Source organism: Mobula birostris, chromosome 4 (assembly GCF_030028105.1).
Source record: "Mobula birostris isolate sMobBir1 chromosome 4, sMobBir1.hap1, whole genome shotgun sequence".
NCBI classification, from domain to species: Eukaryota; Metazoa; Chordata; class Chondrichthyes; order Myliobatiformes; family Myliobatidae; genus Mobula; species Mobula birostris.
In genome coordinates, this window is record NC_092373.1 from 131,005,950 (window position 1) to 131,028,374 (window position 22,425).

Consider the following 22,425-nt stretch of genomic DNA (forward strand, 5'->3'; position numbering starts at 1 on the left):
ACAGATGAGACAAAAGTTGAACTTTATGGCAGAAATACACATTGCTATGTTTGGAGGGAAAAGGGCACTGCACACCCAACACCAAAACCTCATACCAACTGTGAAGCATGGTGAAAGGAGCATCATGGTTTGGGGCTGCTTTGCTGCCTCAGAGCCTGGACAGCTTGCAATTGTTCAGGGAACAATGAATTTAAAATTGTATCATGACATTTTACAGGAGAATGTCAGGGTAGCAGTCATCACCTGAAGCTTAATAGAACAAGACAAGATTAAATCAACAACAGAATGGTTTAAAAAGAAAGTTTGTGTTTTGGAATGGCCGAGGCAAAGTCCTATAGGATTCTTAATCCTATATAAAATTTGTGGAAGGACCTGAATCAAGCAGTTCATGCAAGGAAGCCGACCAACACCCCAGAGCTGAAGCAGTTTTGTGAGAAGGAATGGCCTAAAATTCTTCCAAATCAATGTGCTGGACTGAACAACAGTTACTGGAAATGTTTGGTTGAAGTTATTGTGATAGAAGGGTGTCACACCAGTTCACATACTTTTTCCAACTAATACATGTAATACTGGATCATTTTTCTCAATAAATAAATGAATAAGTATAATGTTTGTGTTATTTATTTAATTGGGTTCTCTTTATCTATTTTTAGGAGTTGCATGAAGATCTGATCACACTTTAGGTCATATTTATGCAGAAATAAAAAATTCTAAAGGGCTCACAAACTTTCTTGCACAGTTGTACTTTTGAGAGTTCACAACAGATGTACAATATATCAAAGGGGAAAAATAATGCCGTGACAGCTACTGAGGCCGTACACATAGGGGTTGATAATGCGGGCATGGCAGCCGACCAAGTTACTGACCCAGAGGTCCAGGCTTAGTGAACAGCAGTCATGGGCCTGCAGTTGGCTAACATTAAGGTCAGGGAGGATGGGGTTTCTCTCCTGTGCAACGTCTCAACCTGTCACGCTCGCCCCATCGTGTCTGCAAACTGGAGATGGGACTGTTTTCAACTCCATACATGGTCTCTCACTTCCAGGCCGGAAGGCCTGGCAGAAACAGATTGCACTAAAGTTTGTTTGGCACAGCCTTAGGAAGGATGTGTGTGATTGGACTGCAGCTTGTGTGGAGTGCCAGCAGGCAAAAATTAACCGTCATGTTCAGGCACCATTGTTGGTTTTCTTCCCCCTTCCTGCAGTTTTATGTACCTCCTTACCATGGTGGGCCGTACCACCAGGTGGCCAGAGGTCGTCCCTCTAGCATCAACGACGGCCACAGACGTGGCTCGGGTTCGTCAGCACCTGGGTTGCTCAGTTTGGCACCTCATCTGATATTTCCTCTGGCCATTATCCCAATTCATTTCAGACCTCTGGGCTGCGATGGCCCACAACCTTGGCATTAGGGTACATCACCCATGACGTATCACCCATAGTCCAATGGCCCATGCGAGTGGTTTCACCACTCCTTAAAGGCTTCTCTGAAGGCTTCCCTGACTGATGAGTGCTGGCATGATTGGTTTACATGGGTCCTGCTGGGGCTCAGAATGGCTTCAAAGAAGGACCTGAAGTCGTCCGTGGCTGAGCTGGTGTATGGGCAGCTGTTACGAGTGCCAGGTGATTTTGTCCTGATGCCATGAGTGCCTGGCCAGCCTCTCAACAGTGTTCTTTCCTCCCTCAGTAAATTCAGTTCCTTTTCACCTGTTCCTACCTCCCGTTGTGGCATACAGCACTCCTGGGTTCCTGTTGGCCTACATTCCGCCTTGTTTGTTTTCATCTGCCATGACACATTAACGTCCCCTTAGGCCCCTTTGCAGTGGCCCATTCCACGTTTTGGAATGGAGAGAAAAGACTTTTATCATCGATAAGAAGAGGTAAACCTGAACATATTTTGGTAGATCACCCTAAACTGGCGCACCAAGATTTGGAGTATTCTGCTGCCGTGCCCCTGGCATCACAACGTGACCATGATCGCGTCAATCCACCTCTGGATGAGCCAGAGGCACCTGTGATTCCACCACCCACAGAACTTGGGATCCGAGCCGGGCAGCTCATCCCAGCTCCAGACAGGCTCACAATGCCCATTTTAGTGAATTACGGGGGCTGGGTGGGGGGGGCGGCGCTGTGCCGGGTAACAGAATTGAGAGAAATGTACATAATTCACAACCACTGACATTGAGATGGGGTTTTGCTTTAAGAGACTGGTCTGGTGTGATGATGTTATTACGTAAAAGGCTTTTAGCATGCTTTCATTGTGTAGGTGTTGGGAGTTCAATAAAATATGTTTTTAGGTTTCGATAAACATGAAATGCCTCACCATCTCAATGGCTTTTCACTCAACCTTGGGACATCTGGATAGCAAAGGTACATGTATCAGGATGCTCTTTATAGACTACAGCTTGGCACTTAATACCATCATCCCCACAAAACAAATCAATAAGATTCAAGACCTTGGGCTCAATACCTCCTTGTGCAATTGGATCCTGTATTTCCTCACTTGCAGACCCCAGTCAGTTTAGATTGGCAACAACATCTCCACAATCTCCATCAATACAGGCACACTGTAAGGCTGTTGGCTTAGCCCCTGCTGTACTTGCTTTATACTTGGTACTGTGTGGCTAAGCACAGCTATAATGCCACATTCAAGTTTGCTGACTACACCTCTGTCGTAGGTCAAATCAAAAATGGTGATGAATCAGCACATTATGGCAGTTGTTCTGTCCAAGACCGGAAGAAGCTGCAGAAGATCGTGAACACGGCGCAGCACATCACACAAACCAATCTTCCGTCCGTGGACTCACTTTACACCGCACGCTGTCGGAGCAGTGCTGCCAGGATAATCAAGGACACGATCCATCTAGCCAACACACTTTTCGTCCTTCTTCCCTTTGGGAGAAGGCTCAGGAGCCTGAAGACTTGTATGGCCAGATTTGGAAACAGCTTCTTTCCAACTGTGATAAGACTGCTGAACAGATCCTGACCTGGATCTGGGCCGTACCCTCCAAATATCCTGACCTGCCTCTCGGTTTTTTTTGCACTACCTTACTTTCCGTTTTTCTATTTTCTATTTATGATTTATAATTTAAATTTTTAATATTTACTATCGATTTGTAATCCAGGGAGCAGGAAGCGCAGAATCAAATATCGCTGTGATAATCGTACGTTCTAGTATCAATTGTTTGGTGACAATAAAGTATAAATTATAAAGTATATTAAGGGGAGATTGAAAATCTGGTTTAGTGGTGTTACAGCACCAACCTCTCACTCAGTGTCAGCAAGACCAACGAGCTGATTATTGACTTCAGGAGGACGAAACCAGAGGTTCATGAGCCAGTCCTGATCGGATGATCAGAGGAGGAGAGGGTCAGGAACTTTAAATTCTTCAGTGTTACATTCCAGAGGACTTATCCCAGGGCCAACACAGAAGTGCAATTATGAAAACTGCATGACAGCGCCTCTACTCTCTTAGGAGTTGGTGAAGATTCAGCATGACATCTGAAACTTTGACAAACTTCTATAGATGTGTGGTAGAGAGTACATTGCCTGGCTGCATCACAACCTGGTATGGAAACACCAATGCCCCGAATGGAAAATCCTACAAAAAATAGAGGATACAACCCAGTCCATCCCTCCCCACCAATGAGCATACCTATCTGAAGCGTTCACGGGAAAACAGCACCCGTCATCGGTGACCCCCACTATTTGGGTTATGCTCTCTTCTCACCTCTGCCATCGAGAAGGTGGTCCAGGAGCCTCAGGACTCTCACCACCAGGTTCAGGAACAGTTACTATCCCTCAGCCATCAGGCTTTTGAAACAAAGGGGATAACTTCACGTGTCCCATCTTTGAAATGTTCCCACGATCAATGGTCTCACTTACAAGAGCTCTTCATCTCATGTTTTGATATTTATTGTTTATTTATTTTTTTATTATTTCTTTGCACAGTTTGTTGTCTTTTGCACGCTCGTTGAAAACTGAAAGTTGTTGCAGTCTTTCATTGATTCTATTATGGATTTATTGAGTATGCCTGCAAGAACTTGAATCTCAGGGTTGTATGTGTACTCTGATAATAAATTTACTTTGAAGTTTGAACTTTGAACTAGGAGAGTGTGAAGATGTCCCAGAGGTTATGAGGTCATTGACTGTAATAATGGCCTTTTGTTTGGTGGGAAAGTTTTGGCCCAGAGGGAGGTATTAAATGAGAGACTGGAGTTCAGCTGCTACAAGTGCAGATCAGTTTGTTAAACAACAAGACCATGCTTGTCAAGTTGGTTTACTGACACTGTTGCAGTTGGTCATTTATGAAAGAAATGCTTTAGGTTCAGATGTATAGATTATATTGAGTCAACCAAGTAGAAAAATTAAGGAACCAAATCTCTGTTTGCACTGCATGTGTGGATCTGGAAGTTTGAAGGTGAAGAAATGACTCCTGGCCGTTGAAGTAGATACTGTGGCAAAGGTGGTGGAGGAGGAGCTTAAAAGTCATCTTGAGTTTGTCCCTCCTTACAGTGTTGTACTATTTGATGTAAGACGTCAGTTACACGGACTAGATAAGGAAACTGGGCTTTTGAGAAGAAAAAATGTGAAGGGGAAATTTAAGGATTCTAAATTGTAAGATATTTTGATAGCAACTCCAGTAAAGCTGTTACATGTAGTACAAGTTTGAATAATTCTTGGAGATGGATTTAAAGTCATTGGGACAAAAATCAGAGTGAAATTGGACAATTTTGTTTTCACAGTGAGTTGTTAAAATCCAAAATGGGTTGCTAATACGGTGGAAGCAGATTCAACAATATTTAGAAGGCATTTAGATAAATACATAAAAGCAAAAATTTGCAGGAGTTTGGGGAGCAGCGAAATCAGAATCAAGTTTATTATCGGTGACTTGTCATTAAATTTGTTGTTTTGTGGTAGCAGTTCAATTCAATACACAATGGTTATAAGTTACAATGCGAAATATAAAAAATAAATAAATCGTGCAAACGGAGAGTGAAACCGTGAGGTTGTGTTCTTGGGTTCATGGACTGTTCAGAAATCTGACAGTGGAGAGGAAGATGCTGTTCCTCAAGTATTGAATGGGTGCCTTCAGGCTCCTGCACCTCCTTCCTGATGGTAATAATAATAATAAGAGGGCATGCCCTGGATGCTGAGTGTCCTTAATAATGGGTGTTGCCTTCTTGAGGCAATACCTTTTGAATATGCCTAATGGAATGTACGTGGGACTAATGGCTGGAGCTGGCATAGGGATCATGGCCAGCAGCTTATGTGACCTCCTGTGCAGTTTCCATTGCTAAAGACATGTAAGTACATAGAACATAGAATAGTATAGCACAGTACAGGCCCTTCGGCCCACAATGTTGTGCCAACCCTCAAACCCTGCCTCCCATATAGGCCCCCACCTTAAATTCCTCCATATACCTGTCTAGTAGTCTCTTAAACTTCACTAGTGTATCTGCCTCCACCACTGACTCAGGCAGTGCATTCCACGCACCAACCACTCTCTGAGTAAAAAACTTTCCTCTAATATCCCTCTTGAACTTCCCACCCCTTACCTTAAAGCCATGTCCTCTTGTATTGAGCAGTGGTGCCCTGGGGAAGAGGCGCTGGCTATCCACTCTATCTATTCGTCTTATTATCTTGTACACCTCTATCATGTCTCCTCTCATCCTCCTTCTCTCCAAAGAGTAAAGCCCTAGCTCCCTTAATCTCTGATCATAATGCATACTCTCTAAACCAGGCAGCATCCTGGTAAATCTCCTCTGTACCCTTTCCAATGCTTCCACATCCTTCCTACAGTGAGGTGACCACAACTGGACACAGTACTCCAAGTGTGGCCTAACCAGAGTTTTATAGAGCTGCATCATTATATCACGACTCTTAAACTCTGTCCCTCGACTTATGAAAGCTAACACCCCATAAACTTTATTAACTACCCTATCCACCTGTGAGGCAACTTTCAGGGATCTGTGGACATGTACCCCGAGATCCCTCTGCTCCTCCACACTGCCAAATATCCTGCCATTTACTTTGTACTCTGCCTTGGAGTTTGTCCTTCCAAAGTGTACCACCTCACACTTCTCTGGGTCGAACCCCATCTGCCACTTCTTAGCCCACTCCTGCATCCTATCAATGTCTCTCTGCAATCTTTGACAATCCTCTACACTATCTACAACACCACCAACCTTTGTGTCGTCTGCAAACTTGCCAACCCACCCTTCTACCCCCATATCCAGGTTGTTAATAAAAATCACGAAAAGTAGAGGTCCCAGAACAGATCCTTGTGGGACACCACTAGTCACAATCCTCCAATCTGAATGTACTCCCTCCACCACCACCCTCTTCCTTCTGCAGGCAAGCCAATTCTGAATCTACCTGGCCAAACTTCCCTGAATCCCATGCCTTCTAACTTTCTGAATAAGCCTACCATGTGGAACCTTGTCAAATGCCTTACTAAAATCCATATAGATCACATCCACTGCACTACCCTCATCTATATGCCTGGTCACCTCCTCAAAGAACTCTATCAGGCTTGTTAGACACGATCTGCCCTTCACAAAGCCATGCTGACTGTCCCTGATCAGACCATGATTCTCTAAATGCCCATAGATCCTATCTGTAAGAATCTTTTCCAACAGCTTTCCCACCATAGACGTAAGGCTCACTGGTCTATAATTACCCGGACTATCCCTACTACCTTTTTTGAACAAGGGGACAACATTCGCCTCCCTCCAATCCTCCGGTACCATTCCAGTGGACAACGAGGACATAAAGATCCTAGCCAGAGGCTCAGCAATCTCTTCTCTCGCCTCGTGGAGCACTTCTCTCGCTTCGTGATGCAATTGTGTTCAGGAGAGTTTATATGCAGCTTTAGTTAGATTTGCCTTTTCTTTCCATTGAAAATGTATATACACCTATTTCATAAGGCATTTTTAGAAGTGCCTGCTACCTTATCTGAAACTACTGAAATAACCTGACTATGTCTTAGGATGTTGCACTGACAGAAGGTAATTTGACATTATTACCTCTTTCTTTTAGATGTGAATGATACAAATGTGTGTAAATTAAAAGGCAGATGTCCAATGATTTAGGCTTCTCTTACAGCTAGGTATCTTCTATTGTGATAAATTCACCAGTGTAACTTTCTCAGTCACTGTTAATGCTTGAAATCACATTAATGACAATTTTAGTAGAATGAGCCAGTAGTAAACTATATTTGATACCATAAACAGGATGTTTTTTCAAATTGCTCAAGTTAATTCTTTAATGACTGAAGTTGTTTGGTGGTTCTTGTTTAAACAAGTTTTGACTTAAAGAATAATTCTGTCAAATGTGCTGATTTTGTAAAATTTGTGTTTGCGTGGCTTTTTGATGTGGTTCCAGAAAGATACCAAATGGATGTCTTTATATGATGAGTGTACAGAATTTCTGTAAAATCCCCAGACATGCAATTATGTTATATTGGTGTCATTTGTTAAGAACTAGTATATTTCTAAATGAAGAGCACATGAAGGATGAGAAAGCACGTAAGTAGTATAGTTTAAGACTTTCACAGGTTAGTTAGTTAGCTAATTATTTATTGATCGATTTGTTTACTGATTGATTGAAATACAGTCTGGAATAAGTCCTTCTGGCCTTTCGAGCCACGTTGCCCGCAATACCCCTATTTAACCCCTAATTTGCAATGATCAATTAACCTACCGATCAATATGTCTTTGGACTGTGGGAGGAAACTGGAGCACCTGCAGGAAACCCACATAATCACAGGGAGAACTTACAAACTCCTGACAGACAGCAGCAGGAATTGAACCCGGGTCCAGGTCACTGGTTCTGTAAAGCATTGTGCTAGCCACTACATTATCGTGTTACCCTACCGATTTTGTACCGGATCAGAGTATGTAAGCATGTGCTTCCTGATCTTAAGCCATGTTGAAAAACTATGATCCATTATATAACAATGTTGTGGAGCATCTATAAAGTTTTACCATACAAAATTTTTACACTTAATCATTTCTGAATGGAAAGCGAAGAGAATTCTGCATTTTTCTGTAGAACGTGGTGTGGGGGAAACTGAGACACCAAGAGAAATCCTACAGGGAGATCGTACAAACTCCTTACAGACAGTGGTGTGAATTGAACCCAGGCCACTAGCGCTGTTACACCAGCCACTACACTACCATGTGAATCAAATCTGTTGCTGCATGTGCACAAGAGGTTGGTGCATTATTGACAGGACTTGATAGAAAGTGACCTTCCAGTTGGAAATGAAGGGAAAGGTGGATGGAAGTGAAGGATAAGGCTAGAATGGAAAAATTATCAGATGCAAAGAGTCTGGAAGAGGATAGAAGCATGAGCAGTGAAATTGAAAAGGAAATTGGGAAAACATAAAATGTGAGCAAATAATTTTTTTTAATGCATTATAAATACTTGAAGATCAAGAGGATAACAAAGAAGAGTCAGGCCTATTAGAAGCCAAGCTGGTATCCTGTGTATAGAGGCAAAATGTGGGTAGCATTCTTATTGAATAATTTGTGTCTGTTATCACGCACCCTGTGACGGGTTAAAGAACCAGCAGAAGTGGAAAACACCTTAGAGTCCAGAATTGCTATTAACTAATAGTATTTATTAGTAACTACGCAATACAGTAATATAAATGCAGATAAATCAAACAGGTTAGGAATGATTATATAAGTAAGTCTGGAAATATATGAAATCCAAGCTTCTTCGAGTCTAGGGATAAATAGATAGTCTTAGGATGATGAGTAAAGTTCAGTTCAGTTCGTGGTATTGAGTTGAGTAGTGATGGAAAGAGAAAGATATTTGAGTCTTCAGGTGAGCTGATGCCATCGATCTTCCCGTTGTCCTCCGAAATCCTTTAGAAGTCACCGTGACCACAACAAAGGGCACCGTTGGTCTGTGGTGGAATTAACCCAGGCGAGGGTTGGACACACAAACAACTCCCTACCGGTCACTCCCTTTTCACACTTCGAGAGCCACTGATCGATCCTCCAAAACCCACTTTTTCTGTGGGCACGACAAAGCTCATTCAGTTTCCAAAACCATGTGTCTATCCGTTTATCATCTGACCTTCTATTTATCTCACCGTGCTGAATACCAGCTGTCACTCAAACAGCTCCTCCCTTCTCTGTCTGTAAGAATACAGAAGCTGAAACCAGTGTCCTTATAAAAATGTAAACATGCTGCAGAAGACCCATAACATCATCCAAAAATGTCTTCGTCTCTCTCTCTCTCTCTCTCTCTCTTAAAAACAAGATGTCAGTGTTAAATAACTCTCCCTCTCTCTCTTTTCAAAAGCACAGTTCATAGGGGTAATTCAGGACCCCGTCACACTGTCCTCACTCATGCTGTAGTCAAGAAGCATAGGTGAGGAACATTAAATGAGATCAAAAGAGCAGAAGGAAAGCATTAAGAGGTTAACATCATTGAAAACAAATCACCAGGCTTTGAAGTATTTCCCAGCCTATTTAAAAAAAACAAACATGGTCTGATTACACTCCTGCAATGTTGTCAAGCCAGGGAATGATGCCAGAGGATTGGAAGACTGGTATTGTTCTCCTTTCATTTCAAAATGGTGGAAGAGAGAAACCAAGTATCTCTTGTCACTGGGCATTATTTGAAGATTTCTTTAGCCAAACTGAATATTGTGTAATATGTTGCCTGTCTAGTACTATTATGAAGGACATCAAAAAGGATGTAGAAGATTTGGAGAATGAAGATGATGAGCCAGAAATTGTGGTTCACGTTGGAATCAGTAACGTGAGGGAATGTGTTGAGCTCTTGGCACTAGAGGTGCAGGTGCTAAGCAGGAAGTTTAAAAAGGTAGCAATTTCTTGATTATTGTGTCTCATGCGTTGCTAAGAATTAAGAATGCTCAGATTTGTGTTTGACTAAAGATTAAATTCAAAGAGAGAGTTTCAGAATCCTGGGACATTCGGAATCAGTTTTGAGACAAGAGTGCCTGTTCAAGATGAATGGTTTGCACCTTAGCAATACTTGGACCAAATGTCCCGCAAAGCGGGGTGTTGGAGGATTTAAAATAAATTGGCAATTATTCGTGCATCTTATTCCCCTATTATTACAATATTCTATTCTTTAGCATATTGTAACATAATAGAGGAATTATATGCATAAATAACTGCTTGCTAAAATCTTGCAATTCTCTCAGCAGTAGAGGAATGGTGCTAGAGAGATGGAAAATAGCAAATGTCAGGATTTGTCAGACAATTACAGGCAAGTTAGTTTAATCTCTGTAGAGGGGAAGGTCGTAGAAATAAGGAAAACAGGTAGGTACTTTGAATTATTAAGGCAGACCCAGCATGGATTTGTTAAATGCAAACTGTATTTGACTAACCAGACTGAACTGTTTTCATGATGAACCCAGATATTTAATGAAGAGAATATATTGTACCAGATGTTGACTATGTGGATTGTCAAAAGGTGTTTAAACCATCCAAAATAAAAAGCTAGTTAGCAAAGATGAGGCCTTAAAAGTAGCATGTCATTTAGTCGTTGATTCATGGAGCATAGAAACAGGCTCTTCGGCCTATCTAGTCCATACTGGCCTGGTCTTCTGCCCAGTCTTATCGACCTACACTTGGACCATAGCCCTCCAAACCTGCCTCATCCATGCAGCTACTCAAACTTCTCTTAAGTGTTACATTTGAACCCACCGTTACCATTTCCACTGGTTCTACACTTGCACCACCTTCTGACAAAATAACTTCCCCCTCAGATTACTATTCATCTTTCACACTAAACTTATGACCACTAGTTCTAGTCTCACCCAACATGATGGGAAAGAGTCTGCATAGATTCACCTATCCGGACCCCTCACAATTTTGTATACTTGGTTAAAGATGGGTTGAAAATTTGGTACAACTAGGACGGTTGTCACCAGGACTTTAGCTGCCGCCAGCTGGGCTGATGGAAAACAAGGATCAGGTCTTGTCTGGAACTTAATAACTTTTGTAATTGTTCAACTAAGACTTGGTGTCTGCAATGTTGAATGTCTTTTGAAAGAAATTTAGCAAACCCAAATGTATTTATTTAGAGGTACAGTGCAGAACAGGCGCTTCCAGCACAATAAGCCGCAACACACAGCAACCCACCTGTTTAACCCTAGCCTAATTACAGGATAATATATAATGACCAACTAACCTACCAATTGGCACGTCTTTTAACTGTGGAAGGGAATCCACTCGCTCACGGGAAGAACGTACAAACTTCTTACAGAGGACGCTGGGGTTGAACTCCAGACTCTAACTGAGCTATAATAGCACTGAGCTATGGCTACACCACTGTGACACCCCAATTTGTGCCTTGTACTCTTCTGTAGACTGACATCAAGCATTCCCTCGAATTGATGGAGATCAAACATTTAGATTAGATTAGATTAGATTCAACTTTATGGTCGTTGTGCCAAGTACAGATACAAAGCCAATAAAATGCATTTAGCATCTGAATTTCTCTGCAACTACAGAATCATTCACGATCAGCTTTGGGAAAGAAAGTGTTAAAAAATTTTGTGTGCAGCAAAATGACCTAAAATATGAATATAAAAAGCAGTAGTAGATCTTTGTTTTTCACATTGCTGGAGAGTGAACTTTAGTGCTTCCCAAATGATGGCACTCTGCCTTTTATTGATGGGAATGTTTATTAATATGTTAATGTGTATATAAGTGATGTAGATATGGGTGAGCAGGGTAATACACCAAAGGTAGCTCTTATGACAAAACTAAGATATGAAGAAGATGATGTGGAGAATAATAACAGAATGGGTATATAATAGGCAGTTGAAACTTATAGAATTGTGAAGAGATACACTTTGTTCGAAAGTTTAAGGAGAGCCTTTCCAGACTAAATGGCATAGTTTTGAAGAGGTAGGGGGATTCAAATTTACATATGTACAAATTCTTGGAAGTAATAATGCGTGGTGTTGGCACATGGCCAAGTGGTTAAGGCATTGGACTAGCAACCTGAAGGTCAAGCCCCAGTCGAGGCAACGGCTCTTGAGCAAGGCATATTGCTCTGCAACGACACTGGTGCCAAGCTGTATGGGTCCTAATGCCCTTCCCTTGGACCAACATTGGTGTCGTGGAGAGGGGAGACTTGCAGCATGGGCAACTGCTGGTCTTCCATACAACCTTGCCCAGGCCTGCGTCCTAGAGAGTGAAGACTTTCCAGGCGCAGGTCTATGGTCTCGCAAGACTAACGGATGCCATAAGAAAAAATAATAATGCATGTTAAGTGGTAATGATGCAGGTGAAAGTCTGGCACTTGGAGAGAAAGGCTGGGAAGTTGTGTTGAATCTATGTAAAACACTGGGCAAACCAAAACCTGAGTATAGTGTCTGATTCTGGCTACTTTAGGAAGAATACGAAGGACCTAGAGAAGGGTACAGAAAATATTTACCAAAACCGTTCCAGCCACAAGTTTAAACTAGAGAATCTGTGATTATTCACCTCAGTGCAAAGAAGAGTGAGAAGATTTGATGGGGGTAAACAACATGAAGGTAAATAGAAGCTTTTCCCAATAGTGGATAATTTAAGGACCAGGAGTATAACAGTAATCATTTGGGCAAAGATAGAAGGGGGGATGTGGAGAAAAACATATTTTAGTGGTCAGGAGTTGTTCAGATTAGAGTAAATACAATCTGAAATTCACTGTGCATAGGGTGATGGAGACAATCAGTGCCTTTAGGCAGGAATTTAAGACGAATTTGATAAAGAATGACTTGCATGGCTGTGTGGAAGTAACAGGGAAATTGGACGGCATTGGTCTCCAAATTGGTTGGGATTTGATCAACTGAATGGGCTCCCTGCGTCATAAATGTACCTCAACATTGTAGGAACATTACCTCACGATTTACTCTTCTTGCACTACTTATTTTTTATATTTCTTAACCTAACTTGCTATAACCTTTTTACGTATTGTACTGTGCTGCTGCAAAACAACAAACTTCACAATATTTGTCAGTGATAATAAACCTGATTCTGATTCATGGTGCAGTGTATATATCCGTAAATGTCACAAAAGTACCCCACTCTCTCTTAAAACAAAGCATTAGTTCAATTAGGTGGCAGAAATTGAACAGAAGGGTTTTTTTTAAGTGAAACCAGAGCAACTGAATGGAGAGTGTTATTAGCTATAAAACTGCCAAATACAATTAGCTGATTATTAATTACTTGTCAGATTAGAGAACCAACATTCAAAATAGACACCAATTATAGCCATTGGAATCTGTAACACTGCTGTTAGTTGGGTTGTTTCCCAGCTCTCTAGAACAGTAGACTGTGTAAATGGTCACTGTGAAAGTTGGCACAAAAACTCTTTTATTGACAAACTGATGTAAAAGTAAACTGGCAACAGGCGTGTGAAGTGGTGAATATATTTGTGTTTCATCCCATGTTTTCCTGGGTGGGACCTGTTGCTTGCTTTCACTCTTCATGTTGCATGTGCAGCACATATCCAAGGGGCTAGTATTGTTGGTTAGGAACACAGGGCATACAGAAATATATAAAAGCTATTAAAAATACAAGCAACTTAAAAGATTAAATGTGCAAATTTTTAAATGAAGTATTAATGTGAATTTTAAATATTTGAAAATATTAAAAGTAAACACAAATTTTAAGATAATTATAAATATTGAGAATCATTAAATTGTAACAGAACAAAAGGAGGCTTCTGGCACTCTTGCCACCCTTTGGGAAAAGCAATCTGCAAATTCCATTCCACTGCTCTACAAAATATTCCTTTTTTATTCTTATCCAATTCCAGAAACAATGATTCAAGTTACTTTCACCATTTCAGGAGCTACTTTTCAAATTATAACTTCTTATTTAATTAGATGAAGGTTTTCCACATGTTGCCTTCAGATCTTTTGCCAATTACCAAGTCTGTCTGTCTTGGTTCTTGACCCAGCTGCCAGTGCAAAATATTTCTCTTGATTCTCTGTGTGATTTTGAATGTTTCTATCAAATTTTCTGTCAAATTTCTCTGCTTTTAGGAAATATTTTGATTGTTGCATGAGATTTACTGTATAGTTATCTTGAAACACAGTCTTGTACCGTTCTGTTTTAGTATATTGACATAGACATGGGTCGTCTCTGGAACCATTTTCCTTCCCCCTTTCTAGGATCTTTATTTCCAGGAAGTTAGGTGTCCACAATTGGGTACAATACTTAAGTTGTGGCATGGTCAGTTTCAGTAAAGCCTTCTTGATGTAAAGTTCCTATGCATCTATTTATAAGACCCAGAATTTAGTGTTGTTGATGTTTTTAAAAGCTTTCTTATCTTTGGCATCTTCACAGATTTGATACATACAGCAGTCTGTCTCTGTTTTTGTACCCCTTTAGAATATATTGCCTCTTGTTCCATCTATTAAAAATATCACCTCTTTACTTTGCATTAAATTGTATTTCTCATGTATCTGTTCAAAGTAAATTTTATTATCAAAGTACTTTTATGTCACTATATACAACTCCCAAGATTAATTTTCTTGCAGGCATACTCAATAAACCCAATAACCTTAATAGAATCAATGAAAGACTGCACCGACAGGATAGACAGCCTGTGCAAACAGAAAGAAAAGAAAAAGAAATAATAATAGTTATCATTACTATAAATAAATTAGCAATAAATAGTGAGAATATGAGATAAAGAATCCATAGATTGTAGGAACAGTTCAGTGATGCAGCAAGTGAAGTAGAGTGAAATTATCCCTTCTGGATCAGGACCCTGATGGTTGAGGGGTGATAACTGTTCCTGAATCTGGTGGTGTGAGTCCTAAGGTTCCTGTACCACCAGCTTGATGGTAGCAGAGAAAAGAAAGCATAACCTAGGTGATAGGGGTCCCTGATAATGGATGCTATTTTCCTGTGACAACACTCTGTGTAGATGTGCTCAATGGTGAAGAGGGCTTTTCCTGTGATGGACTGGGCCATATCCTTTCAAAGCGATTGGCGTTTCCATACCAGGCTGTGATGCAGCCAGTCAATATACTCTTCACTACACAGCTATAGAAGTTTGTCAAAGTTAAAGATGCCATGCCAAATCTTTGCAAACTCCTAAGGAAACAGAGGTGCTAACAAGCTTTCTTCATAATTGCACTTACGTGCTGGGCTCAGAACAGGTCCTCTGAAATACAACACTGAGGAATTTAAATTTGCTGACCCTCTCCACCTCTGTTCTCCTGATGAGCACTGGCTCGTGGACCTCTGGTTTCCTCCTCCTGAAGACAATAATCAGCTCCTTGGTCTTGTATACCCAGGTTCATGCCATTACTCTGCCTCACATGTAGGTAGGGAGCATCTACCAAAAAGGAAACTTCATTGGTCATTGACCTCTACCTGAAAAACCATCATTCACTGTGGCGATGTTCTTGAGCCAATTTAACACATGCAATGTCTTTAATTCCAAAGATCAGTTTTACTAACAAGCTTATATACAATATTTTATCTAGTGTGTTACAACTAATCTGATTTTATAGTTACTAAATACTAGAAAGTTGAAATTAACATTAATTTTAACCATAGTCATAGTCATACTTTATTGATCCCGGGGGAAATTGGTTTTCATTACAGTTGCACCATAAATAATTAAATAGTAATAAAACCATAAATAGTTAAATAGTAATATATAAATTATGCCAGGAAATAAGTCCAGGACCAGCCTATTGGCTCAGGGTGTCTGACCCTCCAAGGGAGGAGTTGTAAAGTTTGATGGCCACAGGCAGGAATGACTTCCTATGACGCTTAGTGTTGCATCTCGGTGGAATGAGTCTCTGGCTGAATGTGCTCCTGTGCCCACCCAATACGTTATATAGTGGATGGGAGACATTGTCCAAGATGGCATGCAACTTGGACAGCATCCTATTATGCACTATGCACTTTCTATTTGTGTGACCATGTTCATATGCAAATGCTTTGTTTTGTTTCACCAGCTCATCTACACCAATGGTTTCCTGGTTCAATGTCTCCTCAACAACACAGTCATCATCTTCCCAGTCTCCAACTGTGACTCCCACAAGTGAAGAATCTCTGGACGGGTATGGAAACCACTTTTGGTTTGTGTGACTGGTCAGCTGTTGGGGGGAGGGGTTGTTTATTTATCCTTCCTGTCATTTAGATAATGGGCAAGTTCAACTGTTCAAGCCCAAAGATTCAGGTTTACTTTTAATACTCTGATATTTTTAAAACTGTCAAAAGAAAAATAATCTCTGGCCTGGCATTTAGAACCAAATTAGAAAAGAACACTACTGAATGTCTCAAAGTTCTTTGGTGTATCATGCTTTGAGTTCTTGAGAGCTTAGCATTTTAAGTGAGGGAAAGGCACTATCATTGAAATACTTTTGAAACAGTGCAGAATTATGTACAACTTGCCCTCCTCAAATCTGGAGACTCTATTTACAGCAACACCAAAGGTCTGAGGTATGCGTTTACCACTCAGCTTTTATTTTAATTGATGTATATATGATTTGATAGTTTAAGTTTAATTATCATTCATGTATGGTTGAATACAGCCAAAACAAAAGAGAGTTCCTCTGGGGCCAAGGTGCGAAACACATTACACATTGCACAGAGCACAAATAGTGCATATGGTTACAATTTCAGGAAAACATACAGTAACAAACTTCAAAACAAAATAGCCCAAGTCCCTGAGTGTCCAGTTTGTTCTTCCACCAAACGAGCACTGGAGTACAGCACTGACAGGAGGGGTCAGCCCACAACCTAGAACAGATTTCAGCACTCCCACAGAGGCCTCTCCCTCACTGCCTCAGCATCTCCTCCCCTGGGTGCATGCAAGAGGTGACCCCGTGGCCTAGGCCTAGCCTTCGCCACAACCGAGGCAACATAGCTCCCCCACTGTCGGTCTCGTCAAACAACCAGTGAATCAGACTTGCCATGCTCTATGTTGCCAATGTCCGACAGGGTTTTTCAACCACAATAAAAATGTCAAGGCAATCACTCTCACCTTGGATCGCGCACCACACCTGATGCATAACAGCGGTAGGTACGCAATAAGTTTAGTTATATCACTATTGAGCAACTTGCTGATGGGAAAGTCCTGCAGTACTTGATGTTTTCAGTATCCAGCAGTGATCTGCATTCATAAAGAAAAAAGACATTCAAGACAAACAAGTACACTTCTGATTGAACCTGTTGCGTTCGAGTGCACTGCCATCTTACCGGAAGTGTTACAAAATCGCGCTGATTTATTGTGTGTACAACTGTTTGTCTAGGATTTACTTCAGTATCAGTGGTGTCACTTCATTAATTTGAAAATGTGGGAGAAGGGTTTCTTCATGTCATCCGTGGCGTTTCTTAAGGTATTCTACATGGAGCTAGGATCATCACGGTTACTGTGTGGCCTATTGAGTGTTTCTAGCATTTAATTTTTAATTTTTTTTTGCTGATACCTTAATAAGGAAGTGCATTTCTTGGACCTAATTATTAGTCTTGTATTATGCACAAAAATTGAATGAGTATTAAGGGAAAGATGCTTGCTGACATTCTAGATGAAGAGTCTTGACCTGAAACGTTTCCCTCCATATATGCTGCTTGAACTGTTGAGTTCCTCCAGCTGCTCACTTTGTGCTTCAGATTTCAACATCTTCAACAAATCCTTGTGCTGTATTTGGTGCCTGAAAATTAGATCAGTTACATAATCCTAGGTAGCACTGTCAAAATTCGTTTTCATAACTAGTTTAGAAAGTGCTCTACGTAATGATCTGATTTACTTTGTTTTCAGGGTTCCAAACCTTAAAGCCAAGGCTGTCTATTCTTGCGAAGCTGAGCATGTCTCTGAGTTATCCTTCAAAGTGGGAGCAATATTCGAAAATGGTGAGTGTAACCTGACACCTTGCCCTTGTGTCTTGTAAATCACAATTATATTGCTTAACTTAAAAGATATATATTTTCTTGGTGAAACATCCTTCATACACTAGGAGTTAAGCCTATCTCAAATGCTTCTGAGTGGCCTGCACCTTTAGCGTACATGTAAAGTGATGTGGTATGACGGAGCAGAGTGGTTGTCTACTCTTCCAACCTTCACATTGTTGGCAGATCCTTTCCCAGCCAATTAAGATCTCAATTTTCTAAATTATGTCTTGCTGTTGAACCAGAACACAATTTGACTTATCTCTGATGTGGATCAAATCAGATGATGCCTTTTATTTTGTTAACCTTTTAACTGGCCCCACTGCAGCTTGCCTCTCTCTCAAAATATTCATTCTGGGAATTGGAGCGCTGTAGGTCACTGCAGCACTTTCTTGACAGAAAGACCATATTAGTTTGTGTTGGCAGCAACATTTCTTGCCTTATCTAATGTATCATTTCTTAATGCATGCATTACTAAATGACAATAAAAGAGGCCTACGTGTCTTCATAATCATAACCAAATCATCAAGTTCACTGATGACACTGCAGTGGCTGGCCTCATCAACAACAACAGTGAGACAGTATACAGAGAGGAAGTAGAGCGGCTCGTAGAGTAGTACAAGCACAACAACCTGAGTCTGAATGTGGACAAGACCAAAGGGATGACTATGGACTTTGGGAGGGTGCTGGTTGACCACTCTTCACTGTGCATAAATGGCTCCTCAGTGGAGAGAGTTAGGAGCACGAAGTTTCCGGGAGTGCACACAATGGATGATCTTACCTGATCTCTCAACACCACTTCTTTAGTTAGGAAAACACAGCAGCCCCTCCACTTCCTGAGGGGATTGAGACAAGCGAGACTCCTCCCCACCCCCCATTCTAACTGTTGAGAGTATCCTGACTAGCTGCATCACTGTCTGGTATGGGGATTGCGAGATATCTGGCCACAAGACCCTACAAAGGATTGCAAGGACTGTTGAGAGGATCATTGGGGTCTCTCTTCCACCCATCCAGGATACTTACCAGGAGTGCTGGGTATACAGGGCCCTTAGCATTGTCAATGATCCCTCTTATCTGTCTAGCAGTGTCTTTGACATCCTACCATCAGACAGCAGGTACCATAGCATTAGGACAAGGACTGTTAGGACAAGAGACACCTTCTTTCCCCAGGTCATGAGACTGTTGGACTCCCTGCCACTACCAAAGCCTCACCATGGGTAAAGTGCCAGTAGCATTATATTGTTTACTTTTTAAACTTGTGATGTAAGTGCACTTTATTATTTGCTCACTTATTTGTTGCAATATTACCTTATGTGTTCTGTGTGTTATATGTACAGTGGTATGCAAAAGTTTGGGCACCCCTGGTCAAAATTTCTGTTACTGTGAATAGTTAAGTGAGTAGAAGATGAACTGATCTCCAAAAGTCATAAAGTTAAAGATCAAAGATTTTTTTCAACATTTTAAGCAAGATTAGTGTATTATTTTTGTTTTGTACAATTTTAGAGTGGAAAAAAAGGAAAGGAGCACCATGCAAAAGTTTGGGCACTCCAAGAGATTTGAGCTCTCAGATAACTTTTACCAAGGTCTCAGACCCCCACTAGCTTGTTAGGTCTATGGCTTGTTCACACCTGTCGTTAGGAAAGGCCAGGTGATGCAAATTTCAAAGCTTTATAAACACCATGACTCCTCAAACCTTGTCCCAACAATCAGCAGCCATGGGCTCCTCTAAGCAGCTGCATAGCACTCTGAAAATTAAAATAAATGATGCCCACAAAGCAGGAGAAGGCTATAAGAAGATAGCAAAGCGTTTTCATGTAGCCGTAATGTAATTAAGAAATGGCAGTTAACAGGAACGGTGGAGGTCAAGTTGAGGTCTGGAAGACCAAGAAAACTTTCCGAGAGAACTGCTCGTAGGATTGCTAGAAAGGCAAATCAAAACCCCCGTTTGACTGCAAAAGACCTTCAGGAAGATTTAGCAGACTCTGGAGTGGTGGTGCACTGTTCTACTGTGCAGCGACACCTGCACAAATATGACCTTCATGGAAGAGTCATCAGAAGAAAACCTTTCCTGTGTCCTCACCACAAAATTCAGCATCAGAAGATTGCAAAGGAATATCCAAACAAGCCTCAAACACGAGGAATTCTGCAGATGCTGGAAATTCAAGCAACACACATCAAAGTTGCTGGTGAACGCAGCAGGCCAGGCAGCATCTCTAGGAAGAGGTACAGTCAACGTTTCAGGCCAAGACTCTTCGTCAGGGCTAACTAAAGGAAGAGCTAGTAAGAGATTTGAAAGTGGGAGGGGGAGGAGGAGATCCAAAATGATAGGAGAAGACAGGAAGGGGAGGGATGGAGCCAAGAGCTGGACAGGTGATTGGCAAAAGAGATATGAGAGGATCATGGGACAGGAGGCCTAGGGAGAAGGAAAAGGTGGGCGGGGGGAACTCAAAGGATAGGCAAGGGGTATAGTCAGAAGGACAGAGGGAGAAAAAGGAGAGTGAGAGAAAGAATGTGTGTATATAAATAAATAATGGATGGGGTACGCGGGGGAGGTGGGACATTAGCGGAAGTTAGAGAAGTCAATGTTCATGCCATCAGGTTGGCCACCTCCAGCGGGATCCCACCACTAAGCACATCTTTCCCAACCCCCCCTTCTGTTTTCCGCAGGGATCGCTCCCTATGCGACTCCCTTGTCCATTCGTTCCCCCCCCCCATCCCTCCCCACTGATCTCCCTCCTGGCACTTATCCTTGTAAGCGGAACAAGTGCTACACATGCCCTTACACTTCCTCCCTTACCACCATTCAGGGCCCCAGCCAGTCCTTCCAGGTGAGGTGACACTTCACCTGTGAGTCGGCTGGGGTGATATACTGCGTCCAGTGCTCCCTATGTGGCCTTCTATATATTGGCGAGACCCGACACAGACTGGGAGATCGTTTCACTGAACACCTACGATCTGTCCGCCAGAAGAAAGCAGGATCTCCCAGTGGCCACACACTTTAATTCCACATCCCATTCCCATTCTGATATGTCTATCCACGGCCTCCTCTACTGTAAAGATGAAGCCACACTCAGGTTGGAGGAACATTCCGTCTGGGTAGCCTCCAACCTGATGGTATGAACATTGACTTCTCTAACTTCCGCTAATGCCCCACCTCCCCCTCATACCCCATCCGTTATTTATTTATATACACACATTCTTTCTGTCACTCTCCTTTTTCTCCCTCTGTCCCTCTGACTATACCCCTTGCCCATCCTCTGGGTTTCCCCCCCTCCCCCTTTTCCTTCTCCCTGGGCCTCCTGTCCCATGATCCTCTCATATCCCTTTTGCCAATCACCTGTCCAGCTCTTGGCTCCATCCCTTCCCCTCCTGTCTTCTCCTATCATTTTGGATCTCCCCCTCCCCCTCCCACTTTCAAATCTCTTACTAGCTCTTCCTTCAGTTAGTCCTGATGAAGGGTCTCAGCCTGAAACTTCGACTGTACCTCTTCCTAGAGATGCTGCCTGGCCTGCTGCGTTCACCAGCACCTTTGATGTGTGTTGTCTAAACAAGCCTGATGCATTTTGGAAACAAGTTCTGTGGACTGATGAAGTTAAAATAGAACTTTTTGGTGGCAGTGAGCAAAGGTATGTTTGGAGAAAAAAGGGTGCAGAATTTCATGAAAAGAACACCTCTACAACTGTTAAGCACGGGGGTGGATCGATCATGCTTTAGGCTTGTGTTGCAGCCAGTGGCACGGGGAAAATTTCACTGGTAGAGGGAAGAATGAATTCAATTAAATACCAGCAAATTCTGGAAACAAACAATACACAGTCTGTAAAAATGCTGAAGGTGAAAAGAGGATGGCTTCTACAACAGGATTATAATCCTAAACACATTTCAAAATCCACAATGGACTACCTCAAGAGGCATAAGCTGAAGGTTTTGCCATGGCCCGCACAGTCCCCTGACCTAAGCATCATCAAAAATCTGTGGATAGACCTCAAAAGAGCAGTGCATGCAAGACGGCCCACGAATCTCACAGAACTAGAAGCCTTTTGCAAGGAAGAATGGGTGAAAATCCCCCAAACAAGAATTGAAAGACTATTAGCTGGCTACAGAAAGCGTTTACAAGCTGTGATACTTGCCAAAGGGGGTGTTACTAAGTACTGACCGTGCAGGGTGCCCAAACTTTTGCTTCGGGCCCTTTTCCTTCTTTGTTATTTTGAAACTGTAAAAGATGGAAATAAAAAAGTAGTCTTGACACATTAAAGAAATGTGTCATCTTTAACTTTATGCCTTTTGGAAATCAGGTCTTTTACTCGCTTCGCTATTCACAGTAACAGAAATGTTGACCAGGGGTGCCCAAACTTTTGCATGCCACTGTACTGTGTTGTGCACCTTAGTCTGGAGGAATGTTTCATTTGACGTTATATATGTATACGGTTGAAATGACAATAAACTTGAACAATGATGCCTTCCATAATGTAGCAATGTATGAATAATACACAATTTACCTTTTTCGTTGATTATTTTGGGTACATTCTGACAAA

At 41.7% G+C, this 22,425-nt stretch overlaps 1 protein-coding gene across 1 annotated transcript in view; it reads left to right on the forward strand.

Moving 5' to 3' along the window:
- The window catches only part of arhgap10 (Rho GTPase activating protein 10), a 223,415-nt gene that overhangs the window by 198,021 nt on the left and 2,969 nt on the right, over positions 1–22,425 (forward strand). The window contains exons 21-22 of the mRNA XM_072256039.1: positions 15,958–16,062; positions 17,766–17,857. Coding sequence (XP_072112140.1) covers positions 15,958–16,062; positions 17,766–17,857 — 197 coding nt within the window. The remainder of the gene's footprint in view (positions 1–15,957; positions 16,063–17,765; positions 17,858–22,425) is intronic.